The 23,794-nt window shown below is 52.1% G+C and overlaps 3 protein-coding genes across 15 annotated transcripts in view; 2 read left to right on the top strand and 1 right to left on the bottom strand.

Annotated features, from left to right (window-relative positions):
- TMEM184B (transmembrane protein 184B) overlaps positions 1 to 3,481 on the top strand; it is a 30,595-nt gene extending 27,114 nt beyond the window's left edge. For all 6 annotated transcript variants that reach the window (XM_086887453.1, XM_086887451.1, XM_086887455.1 and 3 more), the window contains one exon: positions 145 to 3,481. In XM_086887453.1, coding sequence (XP_086743579.1) covers positions 145 to 386 — 242 coding nt within the window. In that variant the 3' untranslated portion in view covers positions 387 to 3,481. The remainder of the gene's footprint in view (positions 1 to 144) is intronic.
- Positions 3,482 to 4,461: 980 nt separating this feature from the next.
- MAFF (MAF bZIP transcription factor F) lies at positions 4,462 to 8,220 on the bottom strand. 7 transcript variants are annotated; one of them, XM_086887460.1, is made up of 3 exons: positions 7,705 to 8,220; positions 6,560 to 6,613; positions 4,462 to 6,478 (listed from the first exon to the last, which is right to left on the bottom strand). In XM_086887460.1, exons 2-3 carry the CDS (start codon positions 6,593 to 6,595, stop codon positions 6,065 to 6,067), a joined length of 450 nt encoding a protein of 149 aa, XP_086743586.1. In that variant the 5' UTR covers positions 6,596 to 6,613; positions 7,705 to 8,220; the 3' UTR covers positions 4,462 to 6,064. The 7 variants fall into 7 exon arrangements, with proteins under 7 accessions (XP_086743586.1, XP_086743585.1, XP_023791167.1 ...); XM_086887459.1 differs by having other exon boundaries at positions 6,560 to 6,616; positions 7,705 to 8,187; XM_023935399.2 differs by having other exon boundaries at positions 6,560 to 6,616; positions 6,829 to 7,706.
- Positions 8,221 to 8,253: 33 nt separating this feature from the next.
- Positions 8,254 to 22,942, top strand: PLA2G6 (phospholipase A2 group VI). 2 transcript variants are annotated; one of them, XM_086887448.1, is made up of 16 exons: positions 8,254 to 8,705; positions 9,209 to 9,424; positions 10,683 to 10,863; positions 12,002 to 12,189; positions 13,331 to 13,427; positions 14,176 to 14,358; positions 14,550 to 14,658; positions 15,233 to 15,385; positions 16,898 to 16,988; positions 17,736 to 17,899; positions 18,408 to 18,558; positions 18,739 to 18,875; positions 19,465 to 19,619; positions 20,381 to 20,548; positions 21,107 to 21,180; positions 21,681 to 22,942. In XM_086887448.1, the coding sequence occupies exons 1-16, from the start codon at positions 8,497 to 8,499 to the stop codon at positions 21,820 to 21,822; spliced, it is 2,418 nt and encodes an 805-aa protein (XP_086743574.1). In that variant the 5' UTR covers positions 8,254 to 8,496; the 3' UTR covers positions 21,823 to 22,942. The 2 variants fall into 2 exon arrangements, with proteins under 2 accessions (XP_086743574.1, XP_086743575.1); XM_086887449.1 differs by lacking the exon at positions 15,233 to 15,385 and having other exon boundaries at positions 8,261 to 8,705.
- The last annotated feature ends 852 nt before the right edge of the window (positions 22,943 to 23,794 follow it).

Raw genomic sequence — 23,794 nt, 5'->3', positions numbered from 1 at the left:
AGCAGCTGCTTCAGGAAGTCTGTAACACATCTTCTACGGGATCTAGACCTGCATGTTTGTTCCCTGTTCTCCTTACACCGTATTAAGGAGTGTGGGGAAGGCAGCAGTGTTCTTTACATGTCCCTTCCTGTCTTCCCCAAACAGGTCGCTGTGCTCCCATGAAGAGCATCTCCAGCAGCCTCAAGGAGACCATGAATCCCCATGACATTGTCCAAGATGCGATCCACAACTTCTCTCCAGCCTACCAGCAGTACACCCAACAGTCAACACTGGAGCACGGTCCCCCCTGGCGCAATGGCAGCCACGTGATCTCGCGCTCCCACAGCTGCTCCGGTGCCCGTGACAACGAGAAGACCCTCTTGCTGAGCTCTGATGATGAATTCTAGGAGGGGAAACTGCCAGCACAGGCTGTCATTTTCCTTCTGGGTTTTTTTTTTAATTTTATTTTTAATAATTTATTAATGCAGAAACACACAAGTCATATCACTTCCTAGAGAGTAAAGATTGCAGAAGTGGGCACTTCCCATTAGCTTTTGTGGGTACGGACACGATGAGCAATGTGGAGGTGGCAGAATGGCCAGGACTCCGTGCTCGAGCCCATCCCTTACAGCAGCAATCAAATTGAATTGATTCAAGCAAAACTCCAGAGTTTGGGGCTCTGGTTTCCCACGTCTGCTCAGCTTGGTGTGGAGTGTGACTGGCCAGAGCCTAGAGTTGTAGCCAAAAATGTTTTTGGTTTTTTTTTTTCTAACAGGACAACCTGACTGCTTTCTATTTCTTTTCCTGAATGGTTGACGTAGGCAGTTTCCTCCCCAACTCCTTGGCACTAACATCTCTGTGATGCTTGGGAAATAGGATGGGGATGCAGCCATAAGCATTCCTGAGGACCAGACCAGAGACTGGTCTTTCTATATAGCCATTGCCTTGAGTGCTAAGTAAGGAATATCTGTCCTCACCCTCCTGAGCACCTGGTTATGAGTCCTTGAGTCACTTGAGGGAGCAGAGGGGAAAAGGACAGGGCTTTCTTCACGTTCCTTGGCTCCCTGCATCCTCAATTGCTATAAAAGCTTGTTGAAGCTCAGTGGGGATGGAATTAGTTTTTCACAAGGGTGGAGTTTTTTAATCACCAGCTGTCCAAGCTTCCCATCTCCCTGGCGTTCCTGTGACAGGAAGCCTCCCTGGAGCATCTGTCTCCTGTTAACGAGACTGAGGACTGGCTCTGATAGATGGTGGAAGTTTGTAGAGCTCTGGCCCCTTCACTCCTGTTTGGGAAGGGAAAATATGTAAACACAAAACCAGTTTTTCTTCTTGTTTCCTGTCCCCCAGCATCACATCTGCCCCTGTTAGAGATAGCTGCCAGAGCAGGTCCTGGTCTCTCACAGGTAGCTCTCCCCCATGCTCATCCTCACTGACTTCCTCCGAGCTACACAAGTTTCACCCTTAGGCTGGAATATTCAGGAAGGAATGTTGCACACTCCTTTGTTTTTTATCTCTGTAGCTGTTCTGAGGAAGGTGGAGCAGACTTGAAACCTGACATGACCTGGCTGGTCAAATTTGTCTCTTATTTTCTCAGGCAGCAATTGCTGCTGCTGCTGCACATTTCACAGGCTCTGCTGCACCTGCAGTGCTATCAAGAGTGGAACCAGCATCCCCAGAAGTGGGAGAAGCTTCCCCTTGCTTCTGTTGGGTTTTGGATGAACCCATGGGTACTTAGTGGAGCCAAAATGGAAGTGATCCCTCTGTAGATCTCTCCAGGGACCAGGAGATTTCTCTTGCTTGCTTAAATTTATCTAGGGGAAAAGTGGGTAGCACAGTCAAGTGCTACAGCTCAGATGTTCCTACCTGCAAGCAGGAAGCAAAATTGAGAGATTGGAGCAAGCTGCTGTGCTCAGCTGTAGTTTCTCCATTCCTTTCCTGCTTGACACCTTCCCTGCCAAGAGCAGACCTTTGTGATTCTGGATTGCTCCTTGCTGTTCTGATAGGAGAACTGGAGTCTGGTTTGCTGCCTGGAATTTACCTTTCTGTTTGTTTCCTAATCCATCTGCTTGTTCATTGTCTCAGAAGCGACAGTGAGTGAAGAGCACCTAATTTATTCAGCATCTCTGCCCAAGCTGGGCAGAAGGGCTTGAAGAGAGGCAGGTTTGCTCCCTGCTGTGAGGATGATAGGGAAAAGCTTAAGGATAGTGCCTCCTCCTGTACTGGGATGTTTCTGGGAGATGGTGAAGTAGATGAATGCAACAGTACTGTTGAGGAAGCTGGAGGCAGGGTCAGTGCATCCAGCAGCTTCTCTGCTGCTGGATTTCCCCATTCACACACATCCTGCAATGCCATGCTGTTGGTTATTAATTTTCCTAAGTCTGTGACTGCTTAATTAAACATGCAAACACACTCTGCCAGGCTTTGTGTGGGCTTGGTGTAAAATCTCATGCATAAGCTGTCTGGAAAGCAGGGCTGAAGGTAGAACAGACTTTGCTTCTGTTTTCTGTGGCTTTGATTAATAGTCCTTTAATGCAAGATACTGATGTTACTTTCTCTCTTAGGAAAGTGAGGCATGGGACATGATCCCATCCTCCCCTTTCTTTGCATTTGCAGGCCTTGATGATCAGTATCACTTGGTGACTGCCCCCAGTCTTTGTTGCATTTTGGTGGCTGAAATCTATGTGATTGCCCCATTGAGCATGAAGGTGGTCCAGGCTTAGAGAAGCATTTCTTAGAACTTATTTTGAAATGTCTCCTGCATACATACATATATATATATACACACATATATACATACATACATATATATATATATGTATACATGCACTGTGCAGAGGATCTGGATATTCTCAAAGCATCCTGTGTGTAATGGTTTCAAGTATAACTCTTTTGCACCAGCTGCCTTTGGAGGAGCTTGGTGAGCTAGTACCCAACAAACCAGCTACCCTACTTTATAATTTTATATATATATATATATGTTTTTTAACATCACAAAAAATCAGCCATCACTGAGCTTCCTGCTCTCCGTCATGACCGGCAAGTGCCAGAGCAAGCTCTGGCTCTGAAGCCGCTTTGTGTTGGAGGAACAAATACGAGATCCAGAGCTTGAGACCAAGAAGGCCAAGGCATCCATGGTCTTGTAGGTCTGCTCATGGTAGCCCAGAGCCCAAGAAATGTGCTGGTTCCAGGAGTAGACCCTTGGAGCTGCTGTCTCTCACCTGCGTCCGCTCTCCTTCCTTCCTTCCTTCCTTTTTTGTTTACCATGTAACATACCCATGGGATTTGTTTATTATTTTTCCATATAGAGTAGTTCTTTGTATATAAATGACTGAAAAAAAAGTATGATAAATAAGACAGAGTCACCTAGTTTTGTACCTATTGTGTTTAACTGATGTGAGCTCAGCGACAAGCCGCTCTCTATTTTGGTCTTTGTGACGTTATACTCCGCAGAAATGAGCAAATATGATGACAAATAAAAAATATAGAGATAATATAGATTGTACTTAAGCTGCCTCTGTGTGGTGCTGTCTGGGTGACTTCTCTGAGTTTTTCCTCCTTGCAGGGACTGAGGTTTGGTGGGTCAGGATCTCTTGTCCTCTTCTCAGAGGGGAAGCTCCATGTGTCTATGTAGGAGCTGATGGAGAAGCATCACTGCAGCACCCTGGACTGAAACACCACTGCTGGCCCAAGGCAGGAGTAAAACCCATGTGTCAAAAACCTGGAGTAAAGATGAATCCTTCCTTAGGTGCTCACGGTGAAACACCAAGGGGGAAAGAGAGGACCCCAGCGCAAACAATGGCTTTTGGATTTTCTTCCATGAGCAGTGGTTGGGGCTGGGGCCATTTGCAGTGACAGAGGGAATGGGAATTGTCAGACCCCCAAACCATCCTGAGTGCTGCAGCCTGCTGGGGACCTGGCCCAGCTGGGCATTTGGAACATGCTCACCACTTCCAGCTCAGCTCTGAGAAAGGGTGACTTTTCCAGACAGGGAGGAGGTCTGGCTTCATCTCCTGATAAGGTGCCTTCCACACTTCTTCCCCTTCTCCTGCCATCCATGGGCAGAAGCTCACTGCTTTTGTCCTTGCTGTTCCCAGGTAAGGTGATAAGGTCACTCAACAGGGGAGTTTTTGGGCATAGATGCCCTGCACCTGCCTCTCCTGCACCTGGTCCGAGGACAGCCTGGAGATAATTTTTGTAGTGAAAAGCATTATCTTTCCCAGGAAAAGCTGATTCAGCACAGCTGCACTGCTACTGAAGGCAAGTGCTTTGTGGGGTGGTATTCAGCATTAAGCGTGCTTTTTTAGACCTTTTCTCTCAGAGACTATAAATCTGGTTTTGTCCTAAAAAGCTATGAGCTATCCCCCATCCCATCTTTTTTGGATACATTCTTGAGCATGGCCTGCAGCAAAACCAGAGGGACAGAAAACCTAATCTCGGGCACAGTTCTGTCCCAAGTTCAAGAATGACCAAACACACTCTCGCTGTGGAAAAAAAAAAAAAAAAAGAACTTGCTTTATTTATAAAGTCTACAAAATACAGAGGAGTCGGGTAGGACACATACTGTAAGTCAGAAAATAAATAAGTTTTTTTTTTTGCTCTATATAAGTATAAGATAAAATGTGATTTGCATATATAAAATATAAAGTACGGCTCTGTACCAACATCCTGGCTGTGCCGAGAGGCGGAATGGCAAAGAGGACGTGAAAATAACTTATGTTCGTGCAATAAATAAACCCAAGAGGAGTTGGGGTGGGGGATGCCAACCACAGTGCCCCAGCCAGGAGTGGCAGGCACCTCTCTACAGGGAAGAATGGAGGCTGCAGCCGAGGGCGGCTGGCGTGGCAATACCCAGGCAGGGGCAGAACGGAGGGACAGGGGAATCATCTACAGCAACAGATCCCAAGATGGACCTGCCTCCTGCTCCCTCCCCTGTGCTGCCTGTATTTAGTGAACCCAGCTCTTCTCCAGCCTGCTCAAGAGCCAGCTGTCCCACAGCAGTGTCCAAGCTGGAGGAAAACCAAAGGGAGGAGCCTACCTGCCTGCCAGGCAGCTCCCAGGAACAGGGATGCTCTCTGCCCTTACTTCCCACCTCTTGCACCTCCACCCCTCTGCCTCCACATCTCTGACTCTGAGGACTGGGAGCACCTTTCCATGGGCTTCGTAGGCAGTGGGACACTGGGCAGGACTTGGTGGGGCCATAGAAGCTGGCCTGTGCTGAGTGAAACAATGTTTATCTCTGCTCCAGCTGCCTCTGCTTCCTTCCTGCCAGTGCTGCTGCATTTCAGACACCCAGCCAGGCTGAGTCCCGTCAGCAGGAAGAGGCGTGAAGGATGTGCATGGTAGAGATAGATAAAACAGCACCACTGCTTCTCCCCTTTGGGGACAACGGCCTGGGCTGACCCACTCACACCTCCCAGCTCCCCCCTGCCCAATCACTGTCACTTCTGGGGTCCCCCAGCACCACAAGCTGCCACAGTGCTTTCCCATTCCATTCACCCTTACCAGGCATTAACATGCAGCCCACTCTATCTCCCCCTCTAACCTGCTAACCTTCCCTTGCCATCTGCAACCACAGAGATTTCAGACGTGCTGCCACCTCCCCCACTGCTCCAGCTGTGGTTCAGATTATCTGCCCAATACTGATACCCTTCTATCATGCCCTCTTCCCCTACACTGCAAAACCTCTCTCTCCTCTTTTCCGTCTCTCGCACGTGCTCCTGGGACCGCCTGGCCCACATTTAGCTCTCCCATGCCCTCTTAGGAAAAAGAGGCACCTGGCATTTTCCTACCAGCTTGGAGCTGTGGGATGCTTCCCCACTGCTGCCTGTGTGGGTTTGCTCTCTCCTGTTTGCACACTCAAGAGGGAAGGGGGCTAAGGGGGCCACCAGTCAGGTCCTGTCCTCCACCTCAGCACCCACATAGCAGCAGCCCTCCCTACCTGGGGGAGCTGGAGGGCAAGGGATGGGAGAAGGAGGATTTTGGGCATAGGTTTTGACAGGGAGGAGGTTGGGGAAGGGCTGGGAGGAAATTCATGGGGAAGGCACCCCGGGAAGGACTGTGTCCAGCCGGGGGACAGAGGCCAGCACTAGGAGTAGGCGGCCTGGTTGGTGCCGGACTTGACGATGGTGATGACACTGGCAGTAGCCACCTTGGCGGGGGGCCCATGAGTGGCCACGGTGCGGGCAAAGCCCTGCAGGGCCTCGTACTTGCCACGGAGGGTGTCGAGCTCCAGGCGCATGGCAGCGTTTTCCCGGGCCAGCTTGTCCACCTCCCACTCCAGCTCCATCTTCTGCTTCTGCAGCTCTTCCTTCTGGCAGACGCGCTTCACCCGGCAGCTGGCAGCATAACCCCGGTTCTTCAGCGTCCGACGACGCTGCTTCAGCCTCGCCACCTCCTCCTTGGAGAGGCCCCGCAGGTGGTGGTTGAGTTCCCGCACTGACAGCCCCATCAGCTCCTCATCTGACAGCAGTGGAGTGTTCTCCCCCAGCTCCCGCTTCACCTGCCAGAGAGAGGGGCAGCTGCCTGAGACCCCCAAAACCAGCCCCCTGTCTCCCAAGCCCCCGTTCCCACTGGTGCTCACCTTCAAAGCCTTGCTGGAGAGCCCGTCTGCAGCCATCCTTTCCTCACTCCAGCCCTGCTGAGCAGCCAGGAGAAAAGCTGGTTACTGCCAGCCCCATGTATCTCACCTCAGAACAGAGGACACCCGACCTGCTGGTCCCCTGCCCGCTGCCCACATCCCCCCCACCCCGGGCTGCATGACTCATCCCACTCCTTTTAAAAAAGTACATAGTAATAATATTAATAGCAAAGATGACTGCAAGCAATAATAATAATGGAGCAAGGATGGACCTCCTGCCTGCCTTCATCCCATCACGAGACGACTGGGATGCTGCTCTGCCCAGGGGACCCAAAATGCCCCAGCCGCCTGCTGTGAAGCCAAGCCCCCGCGGGGAGGAAACATAAGCGAGATCCGCCCGAGGCTGAAGGGAAAGCCCCACCGAGTGACACGGTGTCGAAGTCACCCGCCGGGACCCGTGTGGAGGTGCCGCCCCACGGCCCGGGGAGAGCACCGCGTGTCCCGGGGCAAGGGTCGGGTGTTCCCCAGGCTCCGGGGCCGAAGGGTCGCGCCCGCGCAGCGCAGGCGGGTGAGAAGTGGCCGCCCCGTGATTCAGCAGCCCAGGGGTGAAAGTCACGGAGACGGTGCCTGCCCCTCACCGACGGCTGGTCCCTCCCCGTCCCTGGGTTCGGAGAGCGAGGAGGGGTCCGGGACCCCGGACTGCAGCCCAGCAGCCTCTCCCCACCTCGGGGAACCCCGGTCGCGTTAGGAGAGCCCTCGGAGGGACGAAGGGGGCCGGGACGGGGCCGAGAGCGCCCCGAGAGGAATGAGGGGCTGGAGGGGGGCGGCGGGAAAGGTGGAGCCGGGGCGGCTGGAAGCTGATGCAATCCGGGTCGGGGATCCGCCGCCGGAGCCGGGGAGCGGTGCCGGATCCCTCCAGGGCGGTGGCCGGGAATTGGAAAGGAAGAGCGGACGACCCCGAGCGCGGCCGGCCGGCCGGTCAACCCCATCCCATTGCCCCCAGCCCTAGTCCCGGTCCCGATCCCCGCCTTCGGCGGAGGCACAGAGGCCTCCGGCCGGTGTCAGACCCCGCCGCCCCCTTCTCCCGGCCGCCCCGCGGGGGGCGAAGCCGAGGCGGGAGCGGAGGGGCCGTTCCGGCCGGTGCTCACCTGGCGGCTGCGCTCGTCCCGCGGGGCCGCTGCCGGGTCAGGGCGTCGGGCGGCGCCTCCAGCCTCGCTCCCCGCGATTACTCACCCGCGGATTCTTTTCATTCATAAAAACACAGTCATGCGGTGACGTCACCCTCGCCACGCCCCCCTCGCCGCCACTGCCGCGCGGGGCGGCCGCTACCCTTAAAGCGCCCGCCGCCCTAAAAGCGCCTCCCGGCGCCAGCCCTCCTCGCACGCTGCCAGCGCACACCGTACTCCGCGGTGTGAATGCAGCCGAGCTCCAACAGCGCTGATTTTAACTCGAATTTAGGGGTGACGCACTACCGATGAAGGGCCCCGCTGGGAGCGGAGCACCCCACCAAAATGAGCCGCTACCACTTTAAGAAGGGCGGCCCCACCCCTGTCGCCCCGCCCCTCACAAAGATGGCGCCTTCCGCCCGCCTCCCCCGGCAGGCGGCGGGCGCGGCATTAATCCCGCCCCCCCATGGCCCCGCCCCGGAAGCGGCGGCGCTGATTGGCCCGTCACGGGGGGCGGTGCCGGCGATTGGCGGGCGGCGGGCGGCGCGCGCGGGGGACGGTGGGCGGTGCGCGCGGAGGGGGGCGGCGCGCGGGTGGCGCTGGGGGCCCGTCGTGCTTTGCCCGGCGCCATCCCCGGCTCCGCCCTCATCCCATTCCCGGCCCCGCGGTGTCACCCGGCGGCGCTCCGGGTCACACAGTGCGTGGAAGGGCAGGGGCCGGGCGGAGCCAGCGGCCGCCTTTCCCTCAGGAGAAGCCGCCTGAGGCTCTGGGAAGATGCAGTTTTTTGGGCGGCTGCTGGATACCTTCAGCAGCGTCACGCATATATTCTCCAACCCGTACCGCGTGAGGGAGGTGCCGGCCGCCGAGTACGCCGGTCACACCTGCCTGCGGGAGGAGGGCAGGGTGGCCCTCTACAAGAACAGCCTCTCTCGCTCCTGGGACTGCTTGCTGGTGAATCCCCAGAGCCCGCAGGTCGCCTTCCGGTGAGTGACAGACTTTTGGCCATCCCTCCTGACGTGGGAAACCAAAGTCTTCAAAGTGCTGGTGTCGGGGCTGCTTTGAGGCCGCGGGTGTGGGGTGTTGTGTTGGGGCAGCAGGTGGGCTGGGAGGGGTGGAAGGCCCCTGCGTGTGCGGGTGGAGGAGTTTCTGCAAAACCGCTCGTGGAAGCAGGACAAGGTCCAAACATTGCGACAGCGGGCAGCTGTGATATAGTTTAGGGCATCCGTAGGTCCACGTGCATTTCTGGTCGTTCCTGTTTGTGGTTCAGCATCTGGAGAATACTTCTGAATGAAACCTAACCTTGGTCAGGAAGAGGGATGCTCGCTTCCAGTGAAGTAGTCTCCTTGCTTCCCTCGGATGACACCAGTTGAAGAACAAAAGGAAAGTTCCCACCACTTCCCTTTGGAAAAGCACTGTTTCCCTCAGATACACGGGATTTGGGTTATTCCTTTGAGCAGGATGAACCCTGTGCTTGCCTTTTCTCCAGGCTCTTCCAGGTGGACAACGAAGCAGACGCCCTGGTGTACTTTGAGCAATATGCCCGGCAGCTGCGCCCTTTCTACGAGAGCTCATGCCAGCCCTTGTCCCTGGAGGATCTCCAGCAGCTCAGCGATTGCATCCGCAGTTACCCCAGCTGGTCCCCTGCACACATTGCTGTGGAGTTTGGCCACCGGGAGAACTTCCGGCACAACCACATCCTGAGGCAAGGAGCAGGGTGTCTCCAGGGGGTCGGTGCTCAGAAGGAGCTTGGGAGGGCAGGCTGGGCTGTGTTAGAGTATCCCTTCTTTGCTGTAGAAGCTGGTTGATGAATTTCAGCATGCTGCTGCAGAGCTTCAGGCTCTGGTGTTTGAAGTAAAGGATTAAAGTGTCCTGCTGGAGACACTGGTTAGGTTATTGCAACCCTTGTGGAGCAGATTTTAGGGGTGGTTTTTGCTCCCTGTGTAAGCCATGAGAGTTGAGGTACAGTAGGACTGTCTGGGAACAGTTTTTGGCCACAAGGCCTTGTTTTTTCATTGGGAAGTTCTGCTGTGATTTAACCCTAGCCTGCAGCCAAGCTACATGCAGCCACTCGCTCACTTCCCTACTAGAGGGAGTGGGGAGAGAATTGAAAGGGCAAAAGGTAGAAAACCTGGTTTAAGATAAAGAAAGGGAAAGCAAAAGCCATGTACACAAGCAAAGTAAAACAAGGAATTTAATCACTGCTTCCCATGGGCAAGCAGGTCTTTAGTCACCTCCAGAGGCCCACCACACATCATGGTGACTTGGGAAGACGAACACCATCACTCCAAATGTTCCCCCCTTCCTGCTGCTCCCCACACTTTATGTATTTATTAACATGGTGCCATATGGGCTGGAAAATCCCTTTGGTCAGTTGGGGTCACCAGTCCCAGCAGTGTTTCCTCCCAGCCTCCCCTGCATCCCCAGTTTCCTCACCAGTGGGTCAGTATGAAAAGCAGAAAAGGCTCTGTGTAAACCCTGCTTAGCAATAGCAAAAACATCTCTGTATCGTCAACTCTGTGTTCAGCACAAATCCAAAACACAGCCCCACACCAGCCACTGTGAAGAAAGTTAACTCTACCCACCCTGGCCAAAACCAGCACAAGTTTACTGAGGATAGGGCAGACTGGTGGGGAGTTAGGGAATTGGAGGGCAAATAGCAGCACCATTGCCAGGCTACTGACTGTAACCTGCCTTCTGCTTTCCTTTGGGCAGAGGGAACTGATTCCATATAGAGGGCAGGAAAAAGAGCAGCATATCAGGGAAAGAGTCCAGGGCAGGGCTACTTGATGGCTCTTCCCTGTGCTTCTTCCCTGGCAAGAGGCTGGGCTTTCCTGATCTTCATGGTTTACACCAGATGGGACAGATGTGGAGGGTACCTCTATGTCAGCTCCTGGAGCAGCTGCATGCCCTCCTCCTCCCCATGGCTGTTCCTGGGCCTCACGCTGAATCCTTCCTTGCAGCTGTGTGAACAGCACGGACAGCGAGGATGGCTGCACCCCGCTGCACCTGGCGTGCCGCAAGGGGGACATGGAGTGCCTGCTGGAGCTGCTGGAGTGCCACGCGCGGGTGGACATCACCGACAGGAACGGGGAGACTGTTTTCCACTATGCTGTGCGAGGAAACAACCCCCAGATCGTTGAGGTGGGAGCGACTTCTAGTCTGGGAGAAAGTGAGACTAGAATGGGTCTTCTCTGTGCTGTGATAGAGATGGGAAAATAGCTGCAGACAGGCAAAGAAAAAGTCGGTTCCCTCTGCTGAGTTATTGCTTGAGCCTGATTTCAGCCTCGTATATCCCCTCTTTACTGGTGCTGTTTCCCATATTGAGAGTATAGATTCCCAGAACTTAAACAAGGACGTTAAGCAGGTTTCCTCAGAAAATAATCCTTCACTGCTGTTTGCATGAGGCCTTTATCCTGCTTTTCCTCAGGCCCATGGCTGTCCGTTCCCTCTCTCCTGCAAGCAGGGTGTTTGGTTTCGGGCAGAGTGCTCCTGTAGGAGTGTGTTGAGGCTGCCGTGGGATCACGTGTTGCCCACAGGCTGAAGGACAGTTTGGAGCTGCCCTTGGCTCTCCTGAGCTGCAGGACCTGCTGTTTCAGCTGAATAGCCTTATGTGGAGGACAGTGATCAGAACCTCAGGGCAGATACAGTCTGAAGTCATAGGTGTTCTTGATTGCTGAGAAGTGCTGAACAGAGTGACAGGGTTTGTAAGGTGTGGGTGGCCTTGCACATGGTTCCTGAGATCTTTCAGCTCCCCAAGACTTGGTGTGAGCCTGAGGCTGACTCTTCCCCACAGCTGCAACCCCCACTTTTGCCCAATACCTGTTGTGATAGCTCTCCCTCTGCCTGCCAGTCTGTGTTGGAGTTTCCTAATGGATGATGAGGTAGGGTGAGAATCAGGGCTTGGCATGCAGTGGAGTGGCCAATTAGGAACTTTGTATTAAAAAGATATCCTCTTTATTTCTCTGGTGGCATCAACTTGTCTTGTTGTCTCATCTGTCTCATGTTTTGTGTATTGGTTCCTTGCTAAACCAGAGAAAAGAAACTAAATTCCCACTTCTCTTGTGTGCACCAGGGATTGTAGGGTTTCCTCAGTGTGGCAGTGGGATACTTTTCTGCAACAAACTAGTCAGCACATAACAGATCTACAATTTACAGGGAGCAGGGATAGGCTGTAGCATTGTGAGGGGTCCAGTTCTCCAGAGTCTGTCCTCAGAGCTCAAGAAGACACAGTGCTCTTCCATGTTTGTCTCTTTATTTATTTACTGTCTCCTCCTTCCAGCTCCTGGGCAGAACCCCAACTACTGGCTTGGACCACCTGAGCCACGAGGGGCTGACAGCTCTGCACCTGGCGTGCCAGCTGGGCAAGGAGGACATGGTTCGGTCCCTGCTGAAGTGCCGTGCCAGCTGCAGCGTTGTGGGCACACTGGGCTACCCCATCCACACAGCACTGAAGTTCTCCCAGAAGGGGTATGTAATGTCCCCTCCGCTCTGGGGACTTGTATGCTTGCTCAGAATTGTCCAGGGCTGTGCTCAGTAGGACAGGTCTTGTGTGTAGTCATTGGCAAAAGAACAGGGAAGTGCTGATATGGGAAAGAAATAAATGCTTTCAGAATAAAACCATTTTATCCTTGAATTAATACCTTATTCAGTATCAAGCATCAGGAGAAAAACACATTTAAAAAGATATTTTGGGAGATACTTTTTCTCAGAATGAGCTGTAGGAAAACAATTGACTGATGCTTAAGTAGTGTTAAGTGCTGTACCTCTGTCTTTGAGTGCTCTGATCCTAAAAAGCTTTCATTTCAAAGCTGCCTTTTCCCTATCTCCTGTAGGCCAGAGATACTCTTGACTCTTAATAACATATTCTGGAACTGAGTCAAAGGAGGCACAATATTTACTCTCTGTTTTCTTTGGAGAACTTCAATTCCCTTTGTATATGCTTTATAATACTTAATGTTCAGAAAGTGTTCAAGCTCTACAAACAGGGCTTTCAAGTTAGCACTGGCTGCTGGTAGCTGTTTTTTAAGCATTTTGAAAAGTACTTCCCAACATTAGACACACATTCACAAGCTCAGAATGGGCATAGGTCACTGAGGTTGCACTGGGGCTCCATCTCTTGTTTTTTTGGTGGTAGTGGAGAAGATAATCAAATTTCATAAGTCTACCTACCATGTTTTCTAGGCACCAGATATTGGTCTGTTCACAACAGGTATGGTTTTTCACTCATAGGGAAGTACTTAATTTCAGCAAGTATTTAACTATTATAATTATATTCCATTTTTCCATGGAAAGAGAGGAGGAGAATTTAGCTTCTCAGGTTTGGAGAATTTCCAGAAATGCCTTATTCCTGTATTAGAGAAGCACACAGATGTTGCTCCACAACTTGTATTGGAGAGATTCTTCTGCTCCCAACACCATTTGGCATGTATGCTTCCTGTTGTGCCCACACTTTCTGTGAAGAGCAAAACAAAAATGCAGCTGAGGAACTCGCAGGTGCCGAGTTCCTGCTATTGCAGGGTTTCCTGGTTTTCCTCTGGGCAGAAGGCAGGTGAGTGGCCTTGAGTGAAGGCAGCAGCAACCCATCCTGTCATCTCACTCTCTTTCCCAGGTGTGCCCAGGCCATTCTCGAGGCAGATGCCAGCCAGGTTTGCTCCAAGGACCCACGCTACGACGCCACTCCACTGCATTGGGCAAAGAATGCAGAGGTAAATAGAGCAAATCCTTGGTTGGGGGGGGCTGTGCTGCTATCCAGCACTCACTTAATTCCTTCTGTGGCTAACTTTCCCTTTCTGAGTGCATGTGCACAGCCCATGAAACACAGTTGCCCCTGGAGGGAGCTCTCTTCTCATTACCTGCCACTTTCCTGGGAGCAAACAGTTTGATGCCTTAGAAACTGCAGGGCAAGTGTGAGGTAGGCACAGAGTGGTGGCACATAGGTGAAAGTCCATCTCCTGCCAGAGCTGGGCAGGATGGTGATACGCTGTGCTGGAGCACCTGAATGACGCTTGTTGCAGGCAGAAGGCATTGCTATAGCAGGGCTCTTTTCTCTCCTGCAGTATCCCATTCCTCTCAGAAATGTCTTGTGGAGTTTCAGAGCAAACTTGAATTTTCTTGGCTTATAAAGAGAAGCTCAGAAGGCAAAATTTTCCCTTTCAGTATCCTGGCCTGAGTAGGAACTGTTTTTTTCTTCACTGATCTCAGCCATTCATTATAGTTGTGTATCAGTCCCAAAGGATCCAGAAGCTCCAGCCAGATTGTGCAGCCACTAACTAGTTCTGTGGTAGAAGACAGAGAAACCCCAGTGCTTGGAAAAATTCATCTGGCTTCTGCCAGCCAGCTGTATCCAGGCTAAGGCTGCCTCCTGTTCCCCTGCTTTGCTTGCCCTGAGACCCGGACAGTTTGGATGCCCGGCTGGCTGTCCTCACGACTGCTTTATCTCTTGACGTGGCACAGATGACCCGGCTGCTGCTGGAGTACGGCTCGGATGTGAATGCGAGCAGCTGCACGGCCGACATGGCTCTGCACATTGCGGTCCAGCGGGGCCGCCTGGACTGCGCCATGGTCCTGCTGACACACGGCGCCCACACCAACGCCCGGGGACGCGATGGCAACACACCGCTGCACCTGGCCATGAAGGTGAGCTTTCTGCAGAGGCTGCTGGGAAGGAGAGATGATTTTCTTGAAGGGTTGAGATGGTGACAGAGTCCTTTGAAATTCTGACTTTTTCGTGTGATGTTCCCTTGTGGGTGCTTTGGCTAATGAAAAACGGAGGGAAGGAATGAGAAATCGTGTAATGGCTCTTGACTGAGCGTTCTCTTCTCTTCTAGCATGACCACCTGGATATGATCAAAGCAATCATTGTCTTTGGAGGAGATGTTGAGGTCCCGAATGATTTTGGGGAGACACCAGGATTGTTGGCAGCCAGGAGCAGCAAAGGTGAGGGAGCATGTCAGCAGCCTTACAGGGTGAGCCCAGCATCCTGTCTCCCTTTGGTGGCCAAAACAATCACTTGGGGAGAGGTGAAAACATGCTGTGCATGGGTGATGCTTCTCCAACATGCTTTCCCAGCTTCTAGTTGCTCACGTAGTAGGCACCTACTTTGCTAGCAGCACAGGTTTTGTGTTAATAGCCCTTGATGAATTTCTCTTCTGTGACACAGAGATGCACGAGGAAAAGCTAGCATGCATCCCCCCTCTTTCGGGTCACCATGTCAGGCACTGCAGGCTCACAGTGGGATCGTGTAGCCCTGCTGAACTGCCCAGGGACAGGCAGACATGGGCTGTTCTTCAGAAGCAAGAAGTGTGTGGCACATGCCCTTGAAGCTGCACAGCACTGGATACTCCTGCTGCCTGGAGTTTGGGGTGAAATACCTGGGATGTGTTTTGCCCTTCCCCAGGCCATCCCAGAGGCTTTGTGAGGGTCAGGCCTGCTATGAATTCGGCAGAGCACGTTCCCCTGTGGTGTGCACTGATTCTCTTTCTGATCTGTAACTCCCCCTTCATCGCCTAAGGTGCAAACCGGAAAGTGCTCTTAGACCTGCTGCAAACTGTAGGGACCGAACGCTGCCACCCACCTCCCAACACTGACTCCCCAGGCCTGGAATCATCTGCTGTCTCCTTCCTGGAAGGCCAGCCTTCCTCACGGAGCAACCTCAACAGCTTAGGTAAAGCCTTCCCTGGCCCTCCCTCACTCTTCTCCCTTCTTGCTTCACAGTGCTGTCTCAGATCTCTTCTTCAGATGAGCCATGCTCTGGGAATTGTCAAAGCTCTCACTAGTCTGGTGACTCTGTGGTGACTCTGTCCTCATTCACCTGTTGCAGGATCCCATCTCTTTTCTCTGCTTTTCCTCTGTGTGTATTCTAAACTCTTGTGCTCAAAATATTTGTTTTATAGGCCTGATACAACGTAGCTCTGTAAAAAGACTGATTCCCTCACATCTCTGGTAGTGGGGGCACTTAGCCTGCAGGTACTTTATCCACTGGGTCATGTATAAAAGGGAAGGTGCTTGCTGGTCTGCTTTGAGGACTTCCCAGTATTGTGCTAGGCACAAGGAGATTTAAGAAATGTCACTTATTCAGATCCTGGAGGCCAGCAGCTGGGAAAGGGTGGAGCCTGAGGATAAACAACCTTAATCGTGGGATTTGTTATGCATAGGGAAAGCCTACCTTGGGACATAGGATTGTGTTGAATCTTGTGGTCTATGCTGCCCAGACTGTGTGAATAAGCACATGGGTCTGTTCTAAGTGACAGGCTTTCTGCCTTCAGGAGGCTCCAGAGCTCAGGAAGAGACAACAAGAGGGGTTGTAGACTAGGCAGCAGAGGATTTGACTTGGAGGGTCATGAGAAGAGCATGCAAGCAGCTAACATCTGCTTGTGGACAACTTCCCATTTCAGGCTGGAGGTTTTCTTTGAAAAGGCTTTCCTGTGGTCCTCTGGAGGACAATCCTGGAATGTGTCTGTGTCACCACAAATCTCAGTGGCTGCTGACACCAGGACTTTCTTCTCACCACAGCCTAGTGAAGACAACCCATGCCCAGTTTCAGCTCTGATGCAGTGACAGAGCAAAACCCTTTTTTATCATTGACTCTGGCCATTGAAGAAACTCCTCACTACAATTCACCATCATCCACAAGCCACCTCCTGGCCTGGGTGCTGGCTGGAATATGTAACTTCTCCCCCCGTTCTTTCTTCTTTTGGTTTTGCAGGCTGGCTTCTCACCTAGCTTGGATTGGTGCCCCACACTCAGGGTGGCCTGGGTGAACATCAGCTGAGGGGTAATGACAAGTCACCCTGTCCCCACAGCTCTCCTGCCTAGGTTACTTTGAGGAGTAGATTTAGGTTTTATCTTAACAGCTTTCAGTAAACTGCATAGTGGGCACGCTGCTGGGCTCTGCCTTCTCTCACCCATTGTGCACATCATCTGCTTCTCCAAATCCTGTCTTTTCCAGTGCATCTACAGCTGCCTGCTCTAAAGGGTGGTGTTGCTGTCCTTTGGTGTGGAGTTAAATTTGGGGGGTACCTGTTGGCTGTGGGTAAGATATCTTGTGTCTCCTGCAGGGACCTTTATTTGATGGGGAAGGGAGTTGGATATTCTCTTTGTTCATGGTATAAATCAGTTCCACACTGGTGATCTCTAATTTATTTTTTTTTCCTTTTGCATGTTCATGGCCCTCTAGGTTACAAGGACTTTTTGTATATTTCCACAACGCTCGGACAGTTGTTGAAGGCACCAGATGTTGTGGACATGCCCAGTGAGGCTAGAAGAAAGTAAGTGAGGAACAGCTTCTGTCCAGGCTCCTGTGCAACTTGAAGGTGAAATCTGTGTGTGAGTCCTCCCCTCCCACACCCATGTGGATGGCATCCTCAGAGCTGACATTATTTAGCATCCATCAACATTGCAGTTTTTCCAGCATCTTTTGAGAAATCTCTGTTTCTTATAAATGATCCCAGCCTGGAGCTGCAGTGGAGCCTGAGCTGAGGAGCTGAAACCCTGCTCTGTCCCTCCCCTGTGCTACTGGGCAGCCAGCAGTGTTTTGGCTTTGTGATTTCCCCATCTCTACACACTGCCATGATGTTCACTCAGCTCCTCTGCACTGTCTTGGCAGTGCCAGCACCTCGCCTTGTGTGGAGTGGAGGAGGAGTTGGCACTGAAGTGCTGCTGGCAGGATTTGGGTCTGTCTGCTTTTTTTATTTATGACACAATACCCATTACTGTGTAGTAAGGGACTTGGGTGTGGTTTTGGCTGGTGACTGTCTCTCTGGTGTAAAGGTTAGAGATGGCTATGCAAGAGCAAAGAATGTTGCACCAGCTTATTTATTAATTATTAATAATGCTTATTGGATGTGTCTTTATTTGCACCTGAGAAGGCACTGCTGGATTTATTCATTCACCAATTACACCATCTGCAGCAATGTGGCATAGCTTCCCGTCCCCAGGGCCATGTTCCCACAGAGTATTCTGTGATTTGTAATCTGTCCCACAGCTCCCAGTCATCTGTGTCTGTCTCTCTCCAGTCAGGACCGGCTCCTGTGCTTGGATGGAGGGGGCATCCGTGGCCTTGTGCTCATCCAGCTTCTCCTGGCTATTGAAAAGGCCGCAGGCCGTCCCATTCGTGAGATTTTTGACTGGATTGCAGGGACCAGCACTGGAGGGATCTTGGCCTTAGCTATTGTACATGGTAAGGATGTAATGGGTCCCTTCTCACACCGGTGGGCCTGAGTGTTCCTCTCGGGGGAGCAGACGTGTGGTGGGAGCTGAGTCCCGACAAGACTTTTCTGCCTGCCAAAGGAGGGAAGGGATGTTCCTTAATGAAGGAAACCCTCGACCTGGCTTCATACTTGCTTCTCGTGTCAGCTGGCTTTGAGCAGCTTTCTGGGTTTTGGGGAGCGCATGGTGGCAGAGTTCAGTGTTCTGTACTTCCTCTGCTCTCTACAGAGGCCTTAGAGCAAGGTGATTGATATTCTGGTAATGGGAAACTGCTCCAAGCTTGCTCTTCCTCTGTAATCCTTCCCAGTCATGCTGCTGAGAAACTAAGCAGGTGACAGGCAGCTTGGGAAGGGAATTGGATTGGGAGTGATGCCTCCCATCCTCTGCTTGTCTTGGGAAATCTTTGCTCTGATGTGCTTTTTGTTCTGCCTGCCTTTCCTCCCACTGCCTGCTCCTGGCAACACTGTTGCCCATCTCAGGGAAGTCCATGGACTACATGCGCTGCCTGTACTTCCGCATGAAGGACATGGTGTTCCGGGGGTCTCGGCCCTACGAGTCGGAGCCCCTGGATGAGTTCTTGAAGAAGGAATTTGGGGAAAACACCAAAATGACAGATGTCCGAAAACCCAAGTAAGTCCTGCCTCAGGCTGTGCTGGTTGATGCTGTCCTGCACGTGCTCTAGACCTGTCTCAGCAGAGATGCTCAGCCTCTCCTTAGAGCAGATCTTAGAGCAGATGTGCAGACTATTGAAACCGTAAGTTTTTGGGTTTTTTCCATTTTACTCCTATTCTGTCATGTCTGCTTCTCCAGGGTTATGGTGACAGGGACGTTGTGTGACCGACAGCCAGCTGAGCTCCACCTTTTCCGGAATTACCCTGTACCAGAGACAAAATGCTCCACTGAATACAAGACAAGTGCATCTTTCCAGCCACTCACTCAGCCAGAAGGTAAATGATGGCACACAGAAGTCCAGCTGGTTGGTTGGGAAGGTTTCATCCCTCACAGACAGATTTCATGCTCTTCCTCCCATTGCTCTGAAAATCAGCAATGGCTCATCCCTGGTCTTGACTTCTAACTAGATCCTAGTGATGCTTCCCATTTCTCCTCTCTTCTTCCCTTGCCTTCTCTTGTACCAGGAACAGGGGCTGGCTAGCAAGGTTCATGAGGAAAGGGGTCTGTGTACAGTCAGCATATTTCCCTGGGCTCCCACAGGAAAACATGGAAAAGCCATGTAACCAAAGTGTGCAGCCCCCTCCAGCTTGCTGCCTTGTCTGGCACACATAACTGGTTCACTTTCAAAATAGCAGTAAGGAAATGGATAGAGGGTGAATTTGACCCAGGATATGTAGGAAGTGATGAGAACATCTTTTAAAGCCCCGCAGAGTCATCCTGTGCATCCAAGCAGAAGCCCTACAGATGGGAGGGGCAGGGTTTCCTGGGATTGCAAGCCAACCTGATTTGTGTTGGTGGAGCTGGGATGCTTTTTGTGTACAGCAGAGTTGCTGCAAGAGGCCTTTTGCTCTCTGTCCCTTGCAGAGCAGCTCGTGTGGCGTGCTGCCCGCTGCAGCGGTGCAGCTCCCACTTATTTCCGACCCATTGGCCGTTTCCTGGATGGAGGGCTGCTGGCCAACAACCCCACCCTTGATGCCATGGCAGAGATCCATGAGTACAACAAGACACTGATCAAAAAGGTGAGGGAGGGAAATCCTAGCCTTGACTGGTAACTGGAGTTTCTTGGCCCCACTGAGCCTCTCTTGAAGAAGAAGTGAGTGTGAGAGTAGATGCATCTTAGTGGATAAACAAGTTAGCAGTGCAGCACTCCCAAAAGGGAGTCTATGGAGGAGGCTATATGTTTGGAACAGTGGCTGGGAGGAGTTAGATGGCTGGCTCCCACCCAGCCATCTAACAAGGGTGTGAGAGGGGGAGATAGTCTCATCAGCCTCTCCTTGCTTTGAACAAGGATGGTTCAGTTGATAGTTGGGTGTGGCTGTTGACATGGCTCTGCAGGGCCTTTTTCTGCCCAAAAATAAATGGAGAAGACAAGGACAAGGTATTCTGCAAGGCTGAAGAGTGGATGCCTTCTGAGCTATGGCAACTTCTTAAAGTTGAATAACCAGTGGCAGCTAATTGCTTCCTGTAACTGAAAGGGGAGGTGTTTGCCAAAATGACTGAAGAGTTGGACTGTTTCATGGCCACCTGGTCCTAGGACTCATCTCCAGGGTGGTCCCATGGGTTTGAGTGTGGTCAAGGGAGAAGGGACAGAGCAGTACAACTGTTGAAGTCCTGTGGGTTACAGCTGTCTCACCAGGCCTTACTCAGGGGGAGGATGGGGGGAGAAAAGGCTGTTGAGCCTTTTGCCTTGGCTTTCAGGGCTTCCCCAGGAAGCTGCTGTGAAAGACGTGCTTCACTTTCATTGTTGGTCATTGCAAACAGATCTTTTGTTTGTCCTCAGGGTCGGAAGCAGGAAGTGAGAAAATTGGGGTTGGTGGTCTCCCTGGGAACAGGGAAGCCTCCACAGGTCCCAGTGAGCTCTGTGGATGTTTTCCGCCCCTCAAACCCTTGGGAATTGGCGAAAACCGTCTTCGGGGCCAGGGAGCTTGGCAGGATGGTGGTGGATTGTGTAAGTACTGGGAGGAGGGGATGGCAAAAGACCCCTGGGGTTGCTTGCGGGGAGGGAGAAAAGGTTCCCAGCTTCCTCCTTTTGGAAGTAAATTCTATTTCCTTGGAACTGCTCTGGCCATGGATGTAGTGGGTGACTTAAGAATTGCAGGAGCACTGCAGGCCTGAAGATCTGTCTGATTCTTTGGGGGTTTGAGTGCCCCAAAGGGACACTCATGCCCAAGGGATATTTTTGCAGCTGAAAGGAGCTAAGGACAGGATGGTAGTCAGTGACTCTTGGGAACATTTGCAGGTGTGAGTTTGTGAAACTCAGTATCTTTCCAGGAAGCGTTGTTTATCATCTGAGCAACATGGGGAAAAAAAGATCAGGAGCACCGCCCTTATATTAAAAATAAAGAAGAAAAGCCACCCAACTCTTGGTGGCAAGCAGTGCCATTCAGGATGCCATTGTTTTTATTTTCCCTCTGGGACTTGTGCAGTTGGACTCGGTGCCAGGGAAGCCTGTGGTAGGCAGGGGAAGAGCAGCCAGGCTGTAACTGCGGGCCTGTTTCTCCTGCAGTGCACTGACGCAGATGGCCCAGCTGTGGATCGTGCCAGGGCCTGGTGTGAGATGACGGATGTCCCATATTTCCGGTAGGAGCTTCCTTTCTGCTCTTTTGCACAGACCTATTTTTATCCCTCTCGCTTCAGACCTGGCTGTGGCATGCGTCATCCCAAATGGCATCCCCTCCAGAGGCATGCCGGGTGCAGACCTGCCCCCTGCACACGCCTCAGTGACAGCATGGAGCGTGCCCTGGCCCTCCACATGACCTGAGGCACCCAGCACGCCTGGTCTGGGCTAGCTAAGGGAGATTTGGGACGTGCTGTCTTGCACAGTCCTTTGGGATGTGCATCCTGCCCTGTTCCACCCTGCGCAGCATGTTTTAGACTTGTCCTTCATGTGCTGCAGTTGCTCTGCTGTGGCTGGGCCTTGAAGGAGGGTGAAGGCCTCTGCTCTGCAAGCCTGACAGATCAAGGGCCAGCGAATGCCCTGGCTGTGGGAGCTGCTTGGTGGAAGTGTCCTGCTTGGCAGGCTCATGCCTGGCCACCTCCGTGTCTGTGCCCAGCTGCTGATGCTGTCTCGCTGTCTGCAGGCTCAGCCCTCAGCTGCACACAGAGGTGATGCTGGATGAGGTGAACGACGCCGTGCTGGTGAACGCTCTGTGGGACACCCAGCTCTACATCTACCAGCAGCGAGAGCAGTTTGAGCAGCTGGTGCAGTATCTCTGCCGATGACTGACCTGGAGATTCCCGCTCTGCGTTCTGAAGGCAAGGAGCAGCAGATGCTTGAATGGCTCAGATTTACCCTTGAGCCAAGGTGTTGAGGTGGGGGAGAGACCTGCAGTAGTCGAAGAGAGAGGAATAAGTATTGAATAGACAACAGTGCACATACACATGTATTCCCAGACACAGAATGTATGACATGTATGATAGCTGTGAAATGCTGACAGTTATCTTTGTGCTGTAAACCCATCTCTGCTGCTGTGCTTGGTTTTGCTGCCCTGCTCTCTGACCCAGAATATCCAGAGCCCTCACCTACTTGTCTTGAGCTGTAGCAGCTGGAACATCTCCGGTCTGTGCAGTAACTCCACTGACAAAGCACCGTGCACCTTCCTGTGTCACAGAATGGGCCTAGGCCTGATAAAGCTTCAGGGATTGCTTGGCCCACTGGGCCCAAGGTATTTCAGGTTGTATAGTATGGGAAAAAGGGATTATTTTTCCTTCAACACACCCAGTTCGGAGGGGAGCAGAAATGCTGCACGTTTTTGCAGTAGGTATGATACAGAAAGTTGCAACTGGCCTTGGGAGAAGGGCAAGCCTTTCCTGAGACAGTTGTCTTCTGCAACAGCTTCTCCTTTCCCCTCTGAGATGGGCTGGCAACACTATGCCTGGGGAGGGAGCAGCCTCCCCACCCAGGACTTTATTGTGCCACTGATTTGCTGTGTTACACTTTGCGCAGGGGCTGAGATGTGAAAGCCTGTCTTTACTCACAGCAAGTTCAGTGGAAGGGACAAAAGCCTTGGCTTGGTAGAGAGATCATTTCTCTTTATTCTTAACATGAAACTGAAATGCTCTGAGATCGGTTCCCAGCAAAGAAGCCAACCCTGTGACAATTTGGATTTGCTTTTTTATTACAACTGGAAATTCTACTGTGATTGCTACACCACTCGTTGTTTCTGCAGTAATTTTTGCACATTTATAAATAATTTATGTATCTATCCAAAGGTGTTTTGAAGAGTAACCTGAAAAACTGAATTTTTATTGTTTTTCTTTTGAGTGAATGGACTGCTGCTGCCTGTTTCTGTGAGAAACCTAACATGTTCTAAAATAAAGAAGGATTTGCATTTGGTTCCAATGTCATGCAATCCATGGTGGTCTTTTCTTTTCACTCCAAATTCTCAGAGGGGTTCTAGGCTTGCAGACTCTGCATTTCTTACAAATCTTACAGAAAATAAGAAAAGGGGCTCCTTGAGACACAAAGGGTATAAATCCTGTATGGGCTGAAGAGGTGAATGAGCTGTCCCTGCAGCCAGCCCTGGGAGCACATGGGTGGTGTGTGAATGGCTGGTTACCCCACAGCAGTTGCAACCAGAGTAGAGGCTTTGGACCAGCTGCAATATGAGGATCCTCTTGGAGCTGTCCAGGCCTAAAAAATAAAGCGGTGGGTTCTTCTTGATCCATCTCTTCCCAGGCATGTGCCCAGAAGAAATCACAATGGCAGTGCTGGTCCCAGCTCACCAGAGGTGAAACCTGGGAAAGGGTTCAGACAGAAGCCTGTTCCTCCTGTTAATAGAGTTTCAGTGGCAGTGGGAGGGAGGCTAAGTGCCAGAGCCTGGGGTGGGGGAATTTGGGCAGGGGAGAGCTGAAGTTTCTGTAGAGCTTTCCTTGCGTTCCCCCCTGCCTGCTGCTCTTTGCTGCCTGTGATCAAAAGCCGATAGGGAACTCCTGACTTGAGAGAGAGCTGAAGATGCCTCACTGGCTGGGCACGGTGAGGCTGAGCAAGCCACGTCGGAGCGGTGGCAGTGCCGCAGGCAGCGAGCCATAGGCGGTGACTCGGGCAGGTGGCCGGCGCCGCAGGTGTCAGGACAGGCAGAGCTGGGTACCAAGCTGGCAATCAATAATGCAAAGAGGCGGTCACATGTCCTTGCTGGCTGTCGCAGGATTCCTCTCTCCCCCCCAGAGTCTGGTTACTTCCAGAGATCAAGTT

This window comes from Cyanistes caeruleus, chromosome 4 (assembly GCF_971803275.1).
Source record: "Cyanistes caeruleus chromosome 4, bCyaCae1.hap1.1, whole genome shotgun sequence".
Classification (NCBI taxonomy): Eukaryota; Metazoa; Chordata; class Aves; order Passeriformes; family Paridae; genus Cyanistes; species Cyanistes caeruleus.
This window is presented reverse-complemented; position numbering and strand designations above follow the sequence as displayed.